This window comes from Psittacula echo (assembly GCF_963264785.1).
Source record: "Psittacula echo genome assembly, chromosome: 4".
Classification (NCBI taxonomy): domain Eukaryota; kingdom Metazoa; phylum Chordata; class Aves; order Psittaciformes; family Psittacidae; genus Psittacula; species Psittacula echo.
Window position 1 is genome coordinate 18,472,987 of NC_137738.1, and position 16,381 is coordinate 18,489,367.

The 16,381-nt window shown below is 41.2% G+C and overlaps 1 protein-coding gene across 3 annotated transcripts in view; it reads right to left on the minus strand.

The window, feature by feature from the left end:
• The window catches only part of DAAM2 (dishevelled associated activator of morphogenesis 2), a gene marked incomplete at its 5' end in the record, with an annotated part of 130,160 nt that overhangs the window by 49,287 nt on the left and 64,492 nt on the right, over window positions 1-16,381 (minus strand). For all 3 annotated transcript variants that reach the window (XM_080614530.1, XM_080614528.1, XM_080614529.1), the window contains 8 exons: window positions 5,716-6,033; window positions 6,987-7,171; window positions 7,577-7,635; window positions 9,067-9,205; window positions 10,485-10,602; window positions 11,557-11,623; window positions 14,878-14,981; window positions 15,973-16,083. In XM_080614530.1, coding sequence (XP_080470656.1) covers window positions 5,716-6,033; window positions 6,987-7,171; window positions 7,577-7,635; window positions 9,067-9,205; window positions 10,485-10,602; window positions 11,557-11,623; window positions 14,878-14,981; window positions 15,973-16,083 — 1,101 coding nt within the window. The remainder of the gene's footprint in view (window positions 1-5,715; window positions 6,034-6,986; window positions 7,172-7,576; window positions 7,636-9,066; window positions 9,206-10,484; window positions 10,603-11,556; window positions 11,624-14,877; window positions 14,982-15,972; window positions 16,084-16,381) is intronic.

Below are 16,381 nucleotides of genomic sequence, written 5' to 3' on the forward strand. Positions count from 1 at the left end.
TACTGATTTAGAAAAGGAAAAGTTGCCCTTCAGACTTAACAACACTGTCTTTCAGTTCGTGTAGTTAAAATGAAGTGTACATATATTGCACTTTATTAACTGGAAAAATAAGGAAGGTTTTGATTAAAAGAAAAAGGAAATGGACAGAAAGGATTGTAAAAAGACCTAAGCAAACCTCAGGAGATGAAAAGCCGGCAAAACACTGATGCAGAGAAAGCTAGGAACAGCAAGCAATAGCAATGAAATCCTCACACAGGCTCCAGCTCTGGAGTACCTGACTTGTACCTACACAGCAAAGTGTGTTAACACTTAATTATCAGAACTAATTAGGAACAGGCTTTACTTCCTATTCACAGTCATCAAAGGAATCAGGGAAATGTGCTAAGCCACAAAACTCAAGGAGCAAGGTAAAAAACCTGATGGGAGGATGAAATGAGGGGGAAATAGAAGTGTGAAGTGTTCTGGAGGAAATTCCTGGCAGGGCAGACACTGTGGTGGAAAACCAACACCCTCCCTCCGGAGGCAGCCGGAGTGCCTGAGGAGAAAGATGGGTGTCTGCAGTGCTGCAGTGTCATGTGCAGTGAGAGCATACACTACATGGGAGCAGCACCTATTCCCGAACAGTCTCACCAGTATCATTGTATTGTTCCTTGCAATAAGTGTGGATTTCCTTTCCACAGCAGGAAAAATATCATGACCCTGTGACTGTAATATGATGAATGAGCTTGGGAGGCTCATCTCAGCCAAAGGAATAAGAGACAAAGTTAATTTTCATTTTATCCTAACCCTGGGCTCTACTGCCAATCTAAGCCAGAAACATCCAGGCAGTGTTCATTCACATTCAGTTTCCAGGCTGGCTTTATAAACCTTTAATTATAAATCCTGAGGGATGTATTTGAACAGCAGAGCAGTTCTCTGAGTGGCTCACTGTTTCAGATTGTCCCACCAAACACTGAAATGGAAGCATATTTCTTGACAGAAGCCAGTGGACATGACTTCAGGAGCAGTCCTTAGAGTCATCATCAGGCTAGAGCCCTGAGGATGCCAAAAACTACACACTATTTTTGGCAGAAGGCTGGATGTGACTCAGGAGACAGCTACTCATGAGAGTCTTGCCCATTTACATGTCCAGCTATAAATCCCTCATGGGAGTGAAGTTTCCTCACAAATGGCAAAACCAGTGAAAACGTGCTAAATAATGGGTTAGTCTGAATGAATTGCAGAGGTGCCAGAATAGGCAGTTTTGAGACTTACAACAGGATTGTGGAGAGTAGTACTCATCCATACTTTACCAGAGAAAGAACCCAAGGAAATGAAAATTATTCTTAATTCAGATTCATTTTATGACTCAGGTTGAATCTGGCTCTGTACAGGATGGTTTATATGCTACTTGTAGAGAAAGACAAATTCCAAAGCAGCACCTATTGCAGCGGTGTGCACAAACAGAACTTTAACCCAAGCAACCCAATTTGAGTGCTTAAAACCCAAATGGGCTAGTCCAGACAAAGAACAAACAAGAGAGGCAGAGGTATAAACAACCTTTGTTACAAAAAACACTTGCAATGGAGCTGTCTTTTCTATTTCTACCTAAGCTCTGCCCTTTAAAACTTTCATGCTGCTGCCAGATAATTTCCTACACTGAGCTCTTGCAGCTCCGTTATGGATTAACTGGCTGATAGTTCCTTGTCATCGGCCAGGGAGACTGAACATTTTAAGAGAAACAGACTTGCATAATGTGGTTGCTATGATAAATGATTCCCTCAGCATGACAAAAAATATTTATGGTCCTTAACTAATAATTTAAAAATAAAGTAAATAATTTATTTATTCTTTCCTTTTTTTCTGTCTCCTAATGAAAAATATAAAAAAGTTATTAATTTATTCATTAATAAATTCATTAATCAAGATCTGTAGTTCCTCTGCTTTGCGAACTCTTGGCACCCTTTGGGAAGCAAATTTTATGAACTACATTTCCCAGTGTCCTATAGCAAAATGGTAGTATGTACTAGGTAAGGAAACACTGTCTTATTATCAGATCAAGTATTGACAAGGCATTTGCTCAATTGGGCTGAGCTGATAAACTCAACTGAGGTTTTTGGTATGTTACATTTAATAACTTGGCTCCCTGTAGCTGCTGCAGTTTTGTCATTTCATAGAATCATAGAATCATAGAATAGTTAGGGTTGGAAAGGACCTTAAGATCATCTAGTTCCAACCCCCTGCCATGGGCAGGGACACCTCACACTAAACCATGTCACCTAAGGCCTCATCCAACCTGGCCTTGAACGTCGTCAGGGATCACCTTTGTGGAAGCCCAATTTGCTGAGACCTACCGAGATTAGAGAATGACAGTGTTTCATGGAGCTACAAATCACATCAAGCTGTCCTCTGCTATATCTAACAGATGATTTTATTTATCCTGAAAGATAAACAGCGATACTCTGCAAGCCAGTAAAGTTCATCATGCCTCAATACCCTCACAGCATGAGTGAAAACTTACTGTACTTTAGGAAAGCCTATTGTTTGTCCTGCAAACCCAGATAAACCACAGAAACTATGAGTGTCCTGTGAATACTGGAGCAGGCAACCCTGCTTATTAGTAGGTTATATTTCTACAATATTAACCATCAGAAAGTGAAGCATCTTAAAATTTTAATTAATAATTCCAGTATGAATCTGAAAAAGGGATATAAACAGAGAGTGCTTTTCAAATTTCTCTCTTGATATCAGATCTTTTCCTCAGTGTAAGAAAAGTCCACTTGGAGCAAAAAAATTGTATTTCTGGCATGTTTGTTAATTGAGACAGCTCTTTTCATCTCACTGTAGGATGAGACATCACAAAAGATGTTATGAGTAGCTTCACACTGAGATTTTGTAGAAATTTTTCCATTCATTTTGAATCTCCAGCAGCAGTTTTTCATCTTTGTTTGCCATGATACTCTGGCTGCTTTTAAGAAGAAAGTTCCAGAAATCAGAATCATCAATAACATTACAGAAATATACTTTTGGTTTGGGGTTTGGTTTTTTTTTTAGTAGTTTCAAAATGAACATGATTACTGGAGTTTTTTTGTACTGGTGATGTTTCATTGTGTGTTTTTTGTTTATTTGGTTTGGTCTGTTTCTTAATCCTATGTAGTATGTAGAACAACTACCTTTCTTGTGAAGCAATTTCAGCCAGATCTATTTAGGGCTGACTAAAGAAAGCCCCTTTCAGACCACTGACTAGACATTAGCTGCTGACTTGTAATGGGAAGCTGCTCCTCCAGCCATGAGATAAAAAGCAGCAGAGTTGAAGGTTGACTTGATTTACTCTGATAGCTCCAAATCAATATGTTTATATTTATTAAAGAGATAATTATTAATCTATACTTCCAGTGTTCTTGCAACGAGTCCATCATTTGGATTAACTGTAAGTGTCTGGTCCCTGTTTGACCTTGGGTGTTGTGTAAAATGCACAATGAGAGAGCGAACTCCACTTGCTCTCCAGAAACAAAGGAAGGAATTTTTCCAGGACATTACAGTGGTTACACTGCAATATCTTTTTTCTTAAAAAACAGAGAACCTTGGCACCAGCACTACTGTAGTGCTGTATGAATGGAATTCACAGATGATGCTACAACACTGTATGAATGGAGTTGTGATGTGGAAGGGCTTTATCAGAACTCAGCCCATCCCTGTGTCTAAATGGTTTTGCCACTGATCATCAGCTCATATCAAAGGTAGTACAAAATCTTTAATTCTCAAAAGAAATCAGCAGGTTGTTGGGCTTCCTCATTAGAAGAATGAATACTTTACAGTCAAACCTTTTTTCGTGGTGCCCATGGTAACTGTGGACAATCTGTTACTGTCAACTGCCAAGAGTTTGGATATATTTGATCATTTTCCTAACACCCAACAGCTCAGTCCTTTCCCTCCAAAGATAGTATTAGCATTGGGAAAAAAGATGTCATATGAATTGCCCTGGAGAACAGCCTTGACTGCATTACTGAGAAAGTATATTGCAGACAAATCTCTCCCAGCCAGCTCTGTTCATCACATTCAGCCTCTGCTGGTTTTCTCTCACTCTCTTGAGGCAGGCTGCATGGACAGAAAGGGATTTGCTCTCATATGGGCTGCCTCAGTCCTGGCATCATCTTCACTTACTGGAAGAAACCTTAGGAGAGAGAATCCCAGCCAGCATGCTTGTTGTGAGTATTCATTCATTCACTCAAGTATGGCTACTTTGGCAGTTCAGGAGAACACCATGGAAGTGCCACAAAGGTAATGAAAGGCAAGGATGAGGCCATCTGACCTACTTGTGACATTGCATTCAGAGGATTCATAGCCATGTGAACAGAAAGTGCCTGTTACTGAAGCAGGAATCTAGGATAACTGATGAAGATGGCCAAAAGGTATCTCCTCCTCCAGCAGCCAGTGGAATTAAATTACTCTGTAACAAATTGCAACCCAAATAACAAGGCAAGCCATTTGTGTCTGCAACACAACCTCTGCAGTTTTGCAGAGACCTTACCAGGTCAAAACACTGGCAAACACTCCAAAATGAAGCCCCACCCTCTTATGCCCTCTTTTCCACCTAGTTTGCCTTCCTCAAAATAGCATCATTTACCCACCTCACCACTCAAGTCTTCAATTTTATTAGCACAGCTGCCTTCACTCCTAACCAGAGGGCAGGGTAAGCCTACAGTTACTGTACACTAAACAGAAACACCTGTGGCTCTCTCTTTTTTATATACATTCATATATATACATATATTAGTTATTATTTCTTTTCTTCAGAGCATTAAGTCCTGTGTTCTGCAAAGGAAAATAAATCACCATCCTTACATTCTGTGCCACACCCCCATGTGGCCTTGACAGAAAAGTACAGACGGTGCAGCAAATATTTCACTTCACTTTATTTTAAAGAAAAGGAGAGAGGGGGAGAGAGAATTCTTGCAGCATTCCAGAGGTCCCTGGACACTCATTCCAAATGCCGGAGTAGGGCCCTGGGTGAGCTTCAGTCTAAAAGAGAAGCTGGGTTTCTAGGAAGCCATCCAAACTCAACATAGACACTTTTTTCCTTTCTAAATCAGTTTAAAAAAAAACCTGAGACCTAAAGAAAAGGCGGGGCGGGGCAGGAGAAGTGAGAGAGAGTGAAGGAAGAGAAAGAAGTGGAGGGAAAGGAGAGGCTACCAAGGTAGCAGAAAAAGAATGCAACAGGAAGAAACCAAGTCCTCCGTTTTTATTGCCTATTTGGAGTTTTATAACCAACAGGCAGAGTCGCAACCATGCAAGAAGATCAGCTTACCCTGTGGCCATGAAAAAATGGCTACCTTTCTCTCCCTGGTGACAGCTCCCACAAGGGTAGCTGTTTCTGGAGCTGGTTCTCACCATGCTTTGTCCACACTGGCTCTGTCCATCCTTTTCCCTGACACACAAGTGAAGGCAGCTTTGGCACACCAGTCCTGGAGATGTCTAGCTCTGGCTTACATATTCAGTTCCACTACAGCTTTGCCTAACCAATAGCATGCCCAGATCTCCTGCAGCTCAACCTAACCAGAACCTTGGTCATCACAGGATATGTGCTGCACTGGGGACTCCCTCAAGACAGTTACTGTGTCCTACTGACCTCAGCCCACAGAAAGTCACAATATCCCTTGCTTCTGTCACGTTGCACTTCATGGCATTAATGAACATTGAGTTATACTTAGGAAATTAATTGCTGTAATGTCTTACCTCACTCAGCTTAGCCCAATTGAATGACTTCAGTGGGTGCGAAGGCTGTGGGACAGATTTCTTCTTCAGGCTGGTGCCACTGCTGCTGAAGGTGGTTGTTGAAGGCGGTGGAATCCCCATGCTGAAGAAAGGTGGTGCTCCTGGTGGAGGAGGAGGTCCTCCTGGAGGTGGTGGTGGAGCAGGAGGAGGGGGACAGCTAGAGAAAGGCAGAGGAGGTGGCAGCGGTGGCAGATTCTCAGACATGTGAGAAGAGGACGAAGTTAACGGGCCACCTGGAGGGGGTGGAGGTGGCGGTGGGAAGGAAATGCTGCTCCCTTGCTGGAAAACAAAGAACACATAGAAAAAGAAAGCAAACCATTTAAAAGGCACAGTAAGACCATGTTGCCAGCTGATGTGATTTTATTATGAGACTCAAAATATTTGGTGTTTTCTTTAAAGCCTCCTGCACTCAAAGTCAGGCAATAAAGGGAGGAATCTCAGCTTTCACTTAAGAGAAAGTTTCAAGCCCTTGAAGTTACGGAGAAGAGCTTGAAATAAGGGACCATAAATGGCCCAGAAAAACAGCTATCAAAAGCCAAAAAGTATTATTTTCTCCTTATGTATGAATAAAAAGAGAAGTTCAGTCTTATGAACTTTTGAACTCCTGGGTTTTAAACTTTAGGGTTTGAAATATGGAATGCCTGTCATTAGGCCCCACTAATACAAAGTGGGAGATGGGAAGAGGAAATGAATCTGCTTTCTGCAGTGTCTAACTTCTCAGGGCTGTGTCCTGGCAAGCTGAGGCTCAGGCATACTGCAGGGATGGAAGGAGCGCCAAGCAGCAGGAAGCAGCTACAAATATCACTTCTGCAGGGCTCCAAGGCTGCATAGATAGTCTTGAAACATGACAATCTTCACTGAATTCTTCTCTAAATTTACTTTTGTATCTGGGAGGTTTCTCTCTATTGCACTGAAATAAAAATCAGGGGCATCCCACTCAACAGTAAAAATTATGGCTGAAGGAGGGCACATGTGCCTCAGTAGCTTCTGCTAGGAAGATGGCTGAGGAGAACGAATGGAACAGCCCATGCATTACCCATTTTATACCACCACCTCAGGGATTTCAGTCTCAGGTAAAAGTCAAGCAGCTTCTAAGTACTCAGCTTCAGCGCTGGCTAGACAGACTCTCTCTGTACTGATCATAGAAAGTATTTAACTCATAATGTGCTTTTGTTTGTCATTCATTAGTTAGCAGGCTTTAAACAAGGATGGGAAGAGTCCCAGTCTCATACCGAGAACTCATTAAGTTGAGCCACCAGGTCATTCATCTGGTCCCGGGTCTGGCGCAGCTCCAATGATTCCTTCTGCAGCTTGTCCTTCATTTTGTTCAGCGTCTTCATCATTTCATCTTTCTCCTGGGTCTTTGTCTCACATTCCCGCTCCTTCTTCTCTAACCTGCTCATCAGCTCGGCATGATCTAGGAGAAACAGGCAAGTAGGGATGATGAAGTAGAGCACATGAACAGTCCCCAAAGAGATGCAGGTTATGCTGGAATAAAGCTGACAAATCTATCAGTTCAACTGAGGATATATAATGAGAATAAGAAAAAGAAAACAGAGTCTGTCTTGACAATGATCTTCAGTGATCAAAACAGCAATGCCCAAGTTTCACCTGGAGTGTAAAATCACTTTTTGTGCGGATTGAGGGAAGCTCCATCCTATAAAACACATAAACTGATCACCATGATACAAAATTATTGGAGGGAATAAAGCAGGGTTTGTCCACAAAAGGAAAAGCTGTGTCCAGCTCTGCTGCTCTGTGATGGAATTGGCATCAGTCTTCCCTTCTCTTTAGCCTCCCCAAGCACAGAGGATGCACTCACCTTTCCGAAACTTCTCTGCCTGGTCCCTCCACTGCTTGACTTCATTTTCGTTCACCAGCCTGAAAGATGACATCAGATAATTTAATCTTGTTCTGAGCTACCCAGGCCAAAAGGCAAGTGGCCACTCTATACAGTGATCAGCAAAAGGCAATCTGGTGAATTCATATATTTATACGGGATCATAAAAGTGGTCAGTTTGGTTCCAGATCCTGATCTTTATTGTAGCCAACAGCTAATATAAATGGGATGGCTTGTTGCTCCAAGTGCTGAAAAGGGATAAACAAATGCCTGGGGAAAAAAATCCTGATACATTCGTGTGTTCAGGTAAGGCCTCAAAGTGCCAAGTCTACTTATCTTGAAAGAGAGAAGTCATCACTAAAATAATCATAGCTGCTGTGGGTTACAAATTAACCCACCCTTAATACAAGACCAAATGGCCATCTTTTTTATGCTTTCTGTGGCTCTATTTTTCCTTTCTTATAAGGAGAGAGGATGCATATCTATTGGGTAATATACGACTAACAAGGCAATATCTTGAGATATGAGCATTTCACGTTACTATTTCCTATTACTGACAGAAAATATGCAGAGCATGCTGGAGATTGATTAGATATGCAGAATGAGGAGTAGCCATAAAAGTAGAAAGGGAAGATCAGGCATGAGGTCTACAGTGAATTCTGATATCCAGATAGACAGAAAGAGATCAACACCAGTGTATTTTTCCATGACAAGAAATCAGTTTTGATTTTGGCTCATGCCTGTAACAGGAGGGACTGTAAGAATTTTAGTACAGGAGAATTTGGTTTCATATGGGGCTTATGTTCTATAAAATGCTCTTTTCAGTGGATAATTCAGAAGGGTAATGGGCCAGGAATTACCTGCAAAGGCATATGGATGGAATAAAGAGTCCAAAATTTTGGCTAAAAAAGGACTGAAAACAAGGAAGTTGAAATAAGAGCCAGCTCATGTAGCTAGACTTCTCAAATGATGCATCCTATAGGAAAAAATAATGGTAATGTCCTTAGCCAAGTCTGTGGGTAAGAGCACACAGGCATTTCATGAAGAGGTAAAAGGTTTTGTGTGGTAGGTGGCGGCTGTTTTCCTCTATTTTAAATCTTTCTAAACCATGTGCTCATTAGTGAGGAATGAGGTCTAAATAGAGATGACCACTTACTTTTTTTTTTTTTTTGTGAATATCAATGAAAGCTTTCATCAACATTCTGAATAGGAAAAGGCACATGAGGAAGCCTTGTTATAAAATCATGGGTATTTCTGCTGCTCTTCTAACCAGCTTAGTATTTAATAAAAATTAGAAGCCACTAGAAAATACTATCTAGTTAAGATGTCATTCAAAGGCAACTAGAATGCTAACAAGACAATGAGGAGCTATAAGTTAAAATAAGAAGCTCCTCAGATACTATATTTCCTAAGCACCTGCATATTTATCAGATACCTGCAAAACAGAAATAAACAATAATAATGCAGCTTACATTTTAATGATATTTTTGACATTGAAGTTTTCCAATGGAGCTATGTCTGGATCATCTCCTCGCTCATCCTGAAGAACAATTTGTTGGAGTATTCTGTCCAACAGCTGCCATTGCTGGAAGTTTCCTCCATTCCTCTTATCTGCATGGAAACAGACCGACCCATGAGAACTTTCATTTCTATGCCAAAGTGCACACACCTGCCAACAGACTGGCATTTCTTCCTTTCCACTTTCCGTCTCAATCCTGTATGTAGTAAGTGTTAGAACACAAAGCTGAATCCCAAACTGTTGCTAGCAGATTATTTACAAACCCCTAGCATATCGGAACAACACATAACAGGCATAGGCAACTCCACATCTGATTTGCACATTCAGGCTGTGCAACCATTTTGACAGATTAACTCAAACTTGCACTTTAAACATCTGCAGAAGAGACTCCTTTGTGATAGCTGTTACTCAGTCTTTTCTGAGGCTTGATGCTGGGGTTTTTTTTGGTACCAAGGTAACATTGGGGCTGAGCACTGTAAAAGCAGTCAGATGTTCTACTGCATGCTTGGTTATCTGAAGGTCAGTGAAACTCAAATGGCATGAAAAATTTATATAAATATGACCAAAAACTGTGGAGATAAAGCAGAAATTGAACCAAAGGGACTGATCCCATGGAGTCAGAGAAACAAAGTTCATTTAAGCTCCCTCAGTTGCACAACCTAGACCTTTAGATTCTTTAAAACAGTTTGACTGCTCAAGTACAGCTGTAATAAAGATCAGCACCTGATACCTAACAGCACCAAGGCAGGCAGTTCTTTAGTGATCTCGGTATGCCTTTGCTCAGCTGCTACACTCTGGAAGCATAACTGAATTATTTTATTTCAGTTAATGAGAAGATTCCTATCACTTCTTTTGAAAACAAATACCAATATTTTTTTTCAGTTAGAGTTCAGAAGCCCTCCACTGATGCACTGCCATGAGGCAGAAGCCTGAAGACTTACTGTGGAATTTCCCAAATGACAGAACAGCTTTCAGTACTGCATTGTTTCACTAGGAAAATTCCTCACTGCATTTTGTTAATATTCAAAATGGTATCTATTTCTGGGAATTCCCTGCTTCACAGCAGAAGGGCTCTTTCTTTTTTAAAACTTCTGCTTTAAAATCATTACAAGCTCTGTCAGTGACTAACTGGAATGTCTCAGCTACTTCATTTTATTTACGAGTGCAGAGAGGTCAAGCTGCTGCTTTAAGCATTGCTACAAAAATCTGCTGGATGGAGTCAGTGTAAGACACCATGGCTCTTTGCCACTGCCAAGTTCTGAGTGAAAAACAGGGGTGATGTGTGTTCTGGTATCTCTGACCCCGTACCTACACCAAAGCTTCACCTAGTTCTTCAACACCCCTTGCTCTGGAAAACTGTTATGTACTCACATGGCATCTGCAAACAGTGCTGTAGGATGGATAACAAATAGGGATAGGCATCTGTGTGCTTCAATCTCTTCTTGATCAACTCAAACATCTGAGAGGCACTTTTTGTATCAATGTGGATCTGAAATAAGAGAAGGTAGTGAAAGAGTAAGAGAAAAACCATGCATAGTGAAAGCCTGACTGTGAAAGATCTGATCAACATAGACACAGGCAAATTTCCAGCAACTGGACCTCTGCAGAGTCTCCTTCAATGTCCAGCTACAAGTTCTGGTGACTAGCAGGCATATGGGTCTTTGAGACCATCATTGCCATCACCACTCCAGGATGGAAAATATCCCCAAAGTAAAGGGTTAGAAAGGTAGGAGGCAGGCAAAGCCATCAAGAACTGTTCTGCAGCAAGCAAAACATTTTGGTCCTAGAAAGTGATGACACAAGTAGTAAAAGCTGAGCAGGAAAGGGCTAGTTGCTCTGTACTGTGTATGGCCAGAACTGGTCATGAAGAAAAAGGAATCTAACTGTTCTAGACCCTACAGCCTCTTATTGTTGCTAGAGGTTGTGGAAACCACCCTTGTTTTAGGCCTGTGTTTAAAATCCACCCAATCTAGAATACTGATCCTCTCCCCAGGCTCTGAGGTGACAGTCTTCAGGAGAGATTCCTGTAATCTTGGAAAGAGTATCAGAGAACAGCCCAAGCTTCACTCATAGTCCTGTAAAGGGGATGTCTGAATCTAGAATGCACCTGGATCATCAGGACTGAGAATGTGAGAGCAGGGTTGAGAACCTCTGCACTCCTGAACCTTCAGTCAAACAAAAGAAAGAAGTCTTTGTCAAAGATACTTGGCAGAAGCCCTGCCTGTGATCATCGTTTTCATTATTAATTCATCATAATCATAATCATGATCATTCATCATAAACCCGCTACTTGTTAAATGAGAAACCATTAAAACAAAAGCACCAGTCACTGTCAGTACCAAAGTCAATCATTGTTTTCAGGGAACACAAAGGGAAGTTGCGCTAAGCATTCAAAGTGGATGTTCAGCTTTGACAAGTTCAGGTACTCCAGAGAAAAACTTACCAGGTCAAACCGCTTGGCAAGTTCAATGTCATCTTCATTTCTGACCATCTCAAAGAAATCTAAGTGTCTAAAAGAAAACAGAAAAACAAACCAAACAAAACCTGCCAATGTTGATAGCACAATTCAGACTGAAACTAAGCATGTCACTGCAGAAGAAGCAACACCACATTTCCAGTTAGAACACCTGGAAATTAGCAAGCACTTCTCAAATGAAGTACTGAGATAAGTATGCAAGGCAACTCAGCGGGGTCAGTGACAAGCCAAAAGGAATGGCTGGCTGAGTTATACATGCTCTTTAACCCTTGTGCTAGGTCACTGTGTTGAGGTAAGGCTGCTGAAAGTAAACCTAAAACAGGAAAGAGATATTCTATATGTGGTGAATGCTGTGCCTGCAGCGACAATACGTTTCTAAAAAGTCCATGCCATACTTGTTCACCAAATATTAGATCACTAACAAGTTGTTTCTTTCACATGGTGGAGCAGAGATGCATTCAATGGATTAGTTAAACAGCAGAGCTCATAACTGTTTACATTTACCTATTGATGAGCACAACAGCATGCCTTTGTGGGATTTGGGGTCCTGGTGAAAGACCATGGCAACTGGATTTCTCTTACACCAAGACTAGAGCACAGAAGATGATGTGGAGAAAGGCTGTGGCACATCCCCCTGTATACAGACTTGGCATATAAACTGTGTAATCCAGGCATCTGGAATAGTGTTGGACCACTGTTATCATTCTCATGACTAACTTGTAAGATCCAAAAGTGCCCCTAAGCCCCTCCTGGTTACAGACTGAAGGAACACATATTGCCTATAGGACAGATTGTCTTCTTGGTTATTATGTTGTAGATCAAAAGTAACACAGAATCATAGAATCATAGAACAGTTAGGGTTGGAAAGGACCTTAAGATCATCTAGTTCCAACCCCCCTGCCATGGGCAGGGACACCTCACACTTAAACCATGCCACCCAAGGCTCTATCATGGCCTAGAACAATTCCAGGTATGGAGCATTCAAAACTTCCCTGGGCAACCCATTTCAGTGCCTCACCACCCTCTCAGTAAAGAATTTCTTCCTCACATCCAATCTAAACTTCCCCTGTTTAAGTTTTAACCCCTTACCCCTTGCCCTGTCACTACAGTCCCTAATGAAGAGTCCATCCCCAACATCCTTATAGGCCCCCTTCAGATACTGGAAGGCTGCTATGAAGTCTCCACGCAGCCTTCTCTTCTCCAGGCTGAACAGCCCCAACTCTCTCAGCCTATCTTCATACGGGAGGCGCTCCAGTCCCCTGATCATCCTCGTGGCCCTCCTCTGGATTTGTTCCAACAGTTCCATGTCCTTTTTATGTTGAGGACACCAGAACTGCACACAATACTCCAAGTGAGGTCTCACGAGAGCAGAGTAGAGGGGCAGGATCACCTCCTTCGACCTGCTGGTCACGCTCCTTTTCATGCAGCCCAGGATACGGTTGGCTTTCTGGCCTGCAAGCGCACACTGAAGCCGGCTCATGTTCATTTTTTCATTGACCAACACCCCCAAGTCCTTCTCTGCAGGGCTGCTCTGAATCTCTTCTCTGCCCAACCTGTAGCTGTGCCTGGGATTGCTCCGATGCAGGTGTAGGACCTTGCACTTGGCATGGTTAAACTTCATAAGCTTGGCATCAGCCCACCTCACAAGCGTGTTGAGTTCCCTCTGGATGGCATCCCTTCCCTCCGGTGTATCAACCAAACCACACAGTTTGGTGTCATAGGCAAACTTGCTGAGGGCGCACTCAATCCCACTGTCCATGTCACCGACAAAGATGTTGAACAAGACCGGCCCCAACACCGATCCCTGAGGGACACCACTCGTTACCGGTCTCCAGCTGGACATTGAACCATTGACCACAACCCTTTGCATGTGACCATCCAGCCAGTTCTTTATCCACCAAGTGGTTCATCTATCAAATTGATGTCTCTCCAATTTAGAGACAAGGATGTCGTGTGGGACAGTGTCAGCAAACTACAGACACCTGCAACGGCATGTGATCTTTCTCTGTGACATTAATACACAGGTATATGCTTCTGCCTGCTTAAAGATGTGAAGCCAGTGTTTTTGACACATAACTGATGCTAACCTGGTGCTTATGCAGAATCTCAGGCACACTTCCATTCCCTCCAGGCACAGCTCTATCACCCTATAGCAGCTTCTGACCGTGGATGGTTGAGAAGACAGTTCCTTGAAAGCTGGCCTGATCCATAGATTCTTCACCATGCACTTTGGCAAAATTGACACTTCAATCTAGGAAATCCCAGGTATGAGATACCTACAAATCAGTCTTGCTCTATAGGAAGGGGTTTGGAGTAGCAGACAATAAAAGATAGCAGCACATCAGCAGGTCATTGCCTCTCCACAAAGCTTTATGTGGTCACAAGAGAAGGCAGACTCCCATGGCTGCCTGCTCTTACACCTTAAAATGATTTACTTTGTTAAGCAAATGTAGTTTACCAGGCTCCTCATTGGTTCATCATTCTTGAAGTGTCTCAGTCAAATAGTTCAGATTGTTTACTCCAAGTTTATTTCCGCATGTGGCTTTGTGAAGGGTTCAATTTAAGGTCATTAGCAGCTTCAATTACTGTGCTGAAATAAGGAATTACTGTGGAGAAAGCATTCATTATCCATATAACTTTTAACACAGTAATTTGAAGATGCCATTCAGTGTTATATTTTGTGCATTTGCAGGGCTGTTTGAAGATGCTCCTTACTTTTCCCTCTTGCCCCCTTGGCATCTGTACCACTTCACCCACCTTCTCTCGTAATTGTGCTAGTGATGCTGTTTGGGAGGTTGTGATACAGCTAGATCACAGAAAAGACTGAGGTTAAAGAAAAAACTTGGAAACTCAGAACCTGTGCTTTGACCACACATACTCAGTCTCAGTGAAGTCAAGTAACTACTGACTTCCCTCCCTCCTACCCAAACTGGCTTTTGTTACAGTTTTGCTACAAGGGGAAAAAAAAAAAAAAACAAAAAACAAAAAACAAACAAACAAACAAAACCCCAAAAAATTTTTAATGTATTTTTTTTTATTCTGATTGCCATCCCACCTTTGAAGAACAGCAATTCAGGAACTCCTTGCCACAGCCACTGCTAATTCAGTATGCTTGTTTCCTACTCCATCTGCTGATTTTAAGGGCAAATCTCCTTTTTGTCTTTAAAGGAAGTCAGATTTAGGAAGTGACAGAGACAGCTTAATGCTTAAATCTGAAAACCAAATGGAAGAGAGTTTCTAAGAACTCTTTCTGTTGGTCAATAACTGTTCTCAGAAAACATGTCTTACCTGTCCAGTGTGGCATTCTCATGTCCTCTTAGTTTGTCAATGACAGGTTGAATTCCCAGCATTAAAAACTCATATCGTAGGTGTAATCGGAACTCCAAATTATCCTTAAGAAGTGGGGGAAAACAAGTTATTGGATTTCAAAAGCTTTGAAAAAATTACATTATAAAAAAGAAAAATTACTTAAAACCTCAGTTCTTCCCTTTTTAATATCTGCTATCCTGACACCAAATTCACAGAGTAATTAATTCCAGTAAAGTAAAAAAACCTAATTCCTTTACATCCATTTCACTTAAAAATACAGTCCTCGCTTACTTACAGTGAGTTCTGCATACCCAGTCAGAACAGCACACCCCATGTTGTTACATAGAGAACAGAAATTATTAGTGTTTGTCCTGACAGTCCATTAGAGGTCCACCTGCTGCTTACAGATGAAAAGTACTGCATTCTTTCTCCTAGCTTTTATGTTTATTTGTCATAAAATCACCACATACTCTAGCTAACTTTGAACTTATTCAGCAGGATGTTACAGGACAGACAGGCACAAACGTAGTGCCAGACAGAGCTCTTATGGCTTGTTTGTCTGTTGTGGTTTAACCAAAAAAAGAAAAGCCAGGGTAACAAAAGTAACAATTTTAATGAAACAATATCAGTTTAAACTATCCTCCAGACTCAACAGAAAGTCTTGTTAAGAAAAAACAACAAACTATCTTCTCTGAAATTTCTCCTTTTGACATTTTTAAATCTAAATGTTTTGAATATGGTTTTGAAACAGAACAAAATTTCAAAACATTTCTGAAGATAAACCAAAATATTTTCCAAAGGCTGAAAACAAGAGGTAAATGCTTTGCAGTTCTTTAAATAAAACAACAAAAGACCCCAAACCAATAATTTCGGTAGTTTATGTTGTATTAGAAGAGTCTGGGAATGAAATAATATGGAAGACCTTGTAAGACTGATATTAACAATTAAGTATTATTTTCCACAAACTATATCCTCTCAATAATACAAGCTATGTGACTTAATCTACTAACTATTTCCAAGGCAAATTAATACAAGCACAACATTTCAGAAGAAATTTCCAGAACAATGACTCACCTCACCAGCACCAGCATTAAGAACAGCATTGATAAAGGACATGATGGCTGTTTTGAGATTTACTTCATCTCTGTATCGCCCCATACTTCGGTCTAGCTCATTCAGCAATGTCTAAAACAGAATAGTAGTCAGTGTTAGATGATATAAACTGATTTCTTGCACCATTGTGCATACTGTTCAAGGGCTATGCACAGAGTCTTCTTTTGATTTGCTATATATTTGCAGGGGGGCTGGAACTAGATGATCTAAAGGTCCTTTCCAACCCTAACCATTCTGTGATTCTATGGTCTAATCTCTAACATACATATTGATATTTTGCCATAATTCTGAGAACATTAGGAGACAAACAAGAAAAAAAACTAGACAAATACTGTTGGTAGCCTGTGTTTATATGGTCTATTGAGGATTA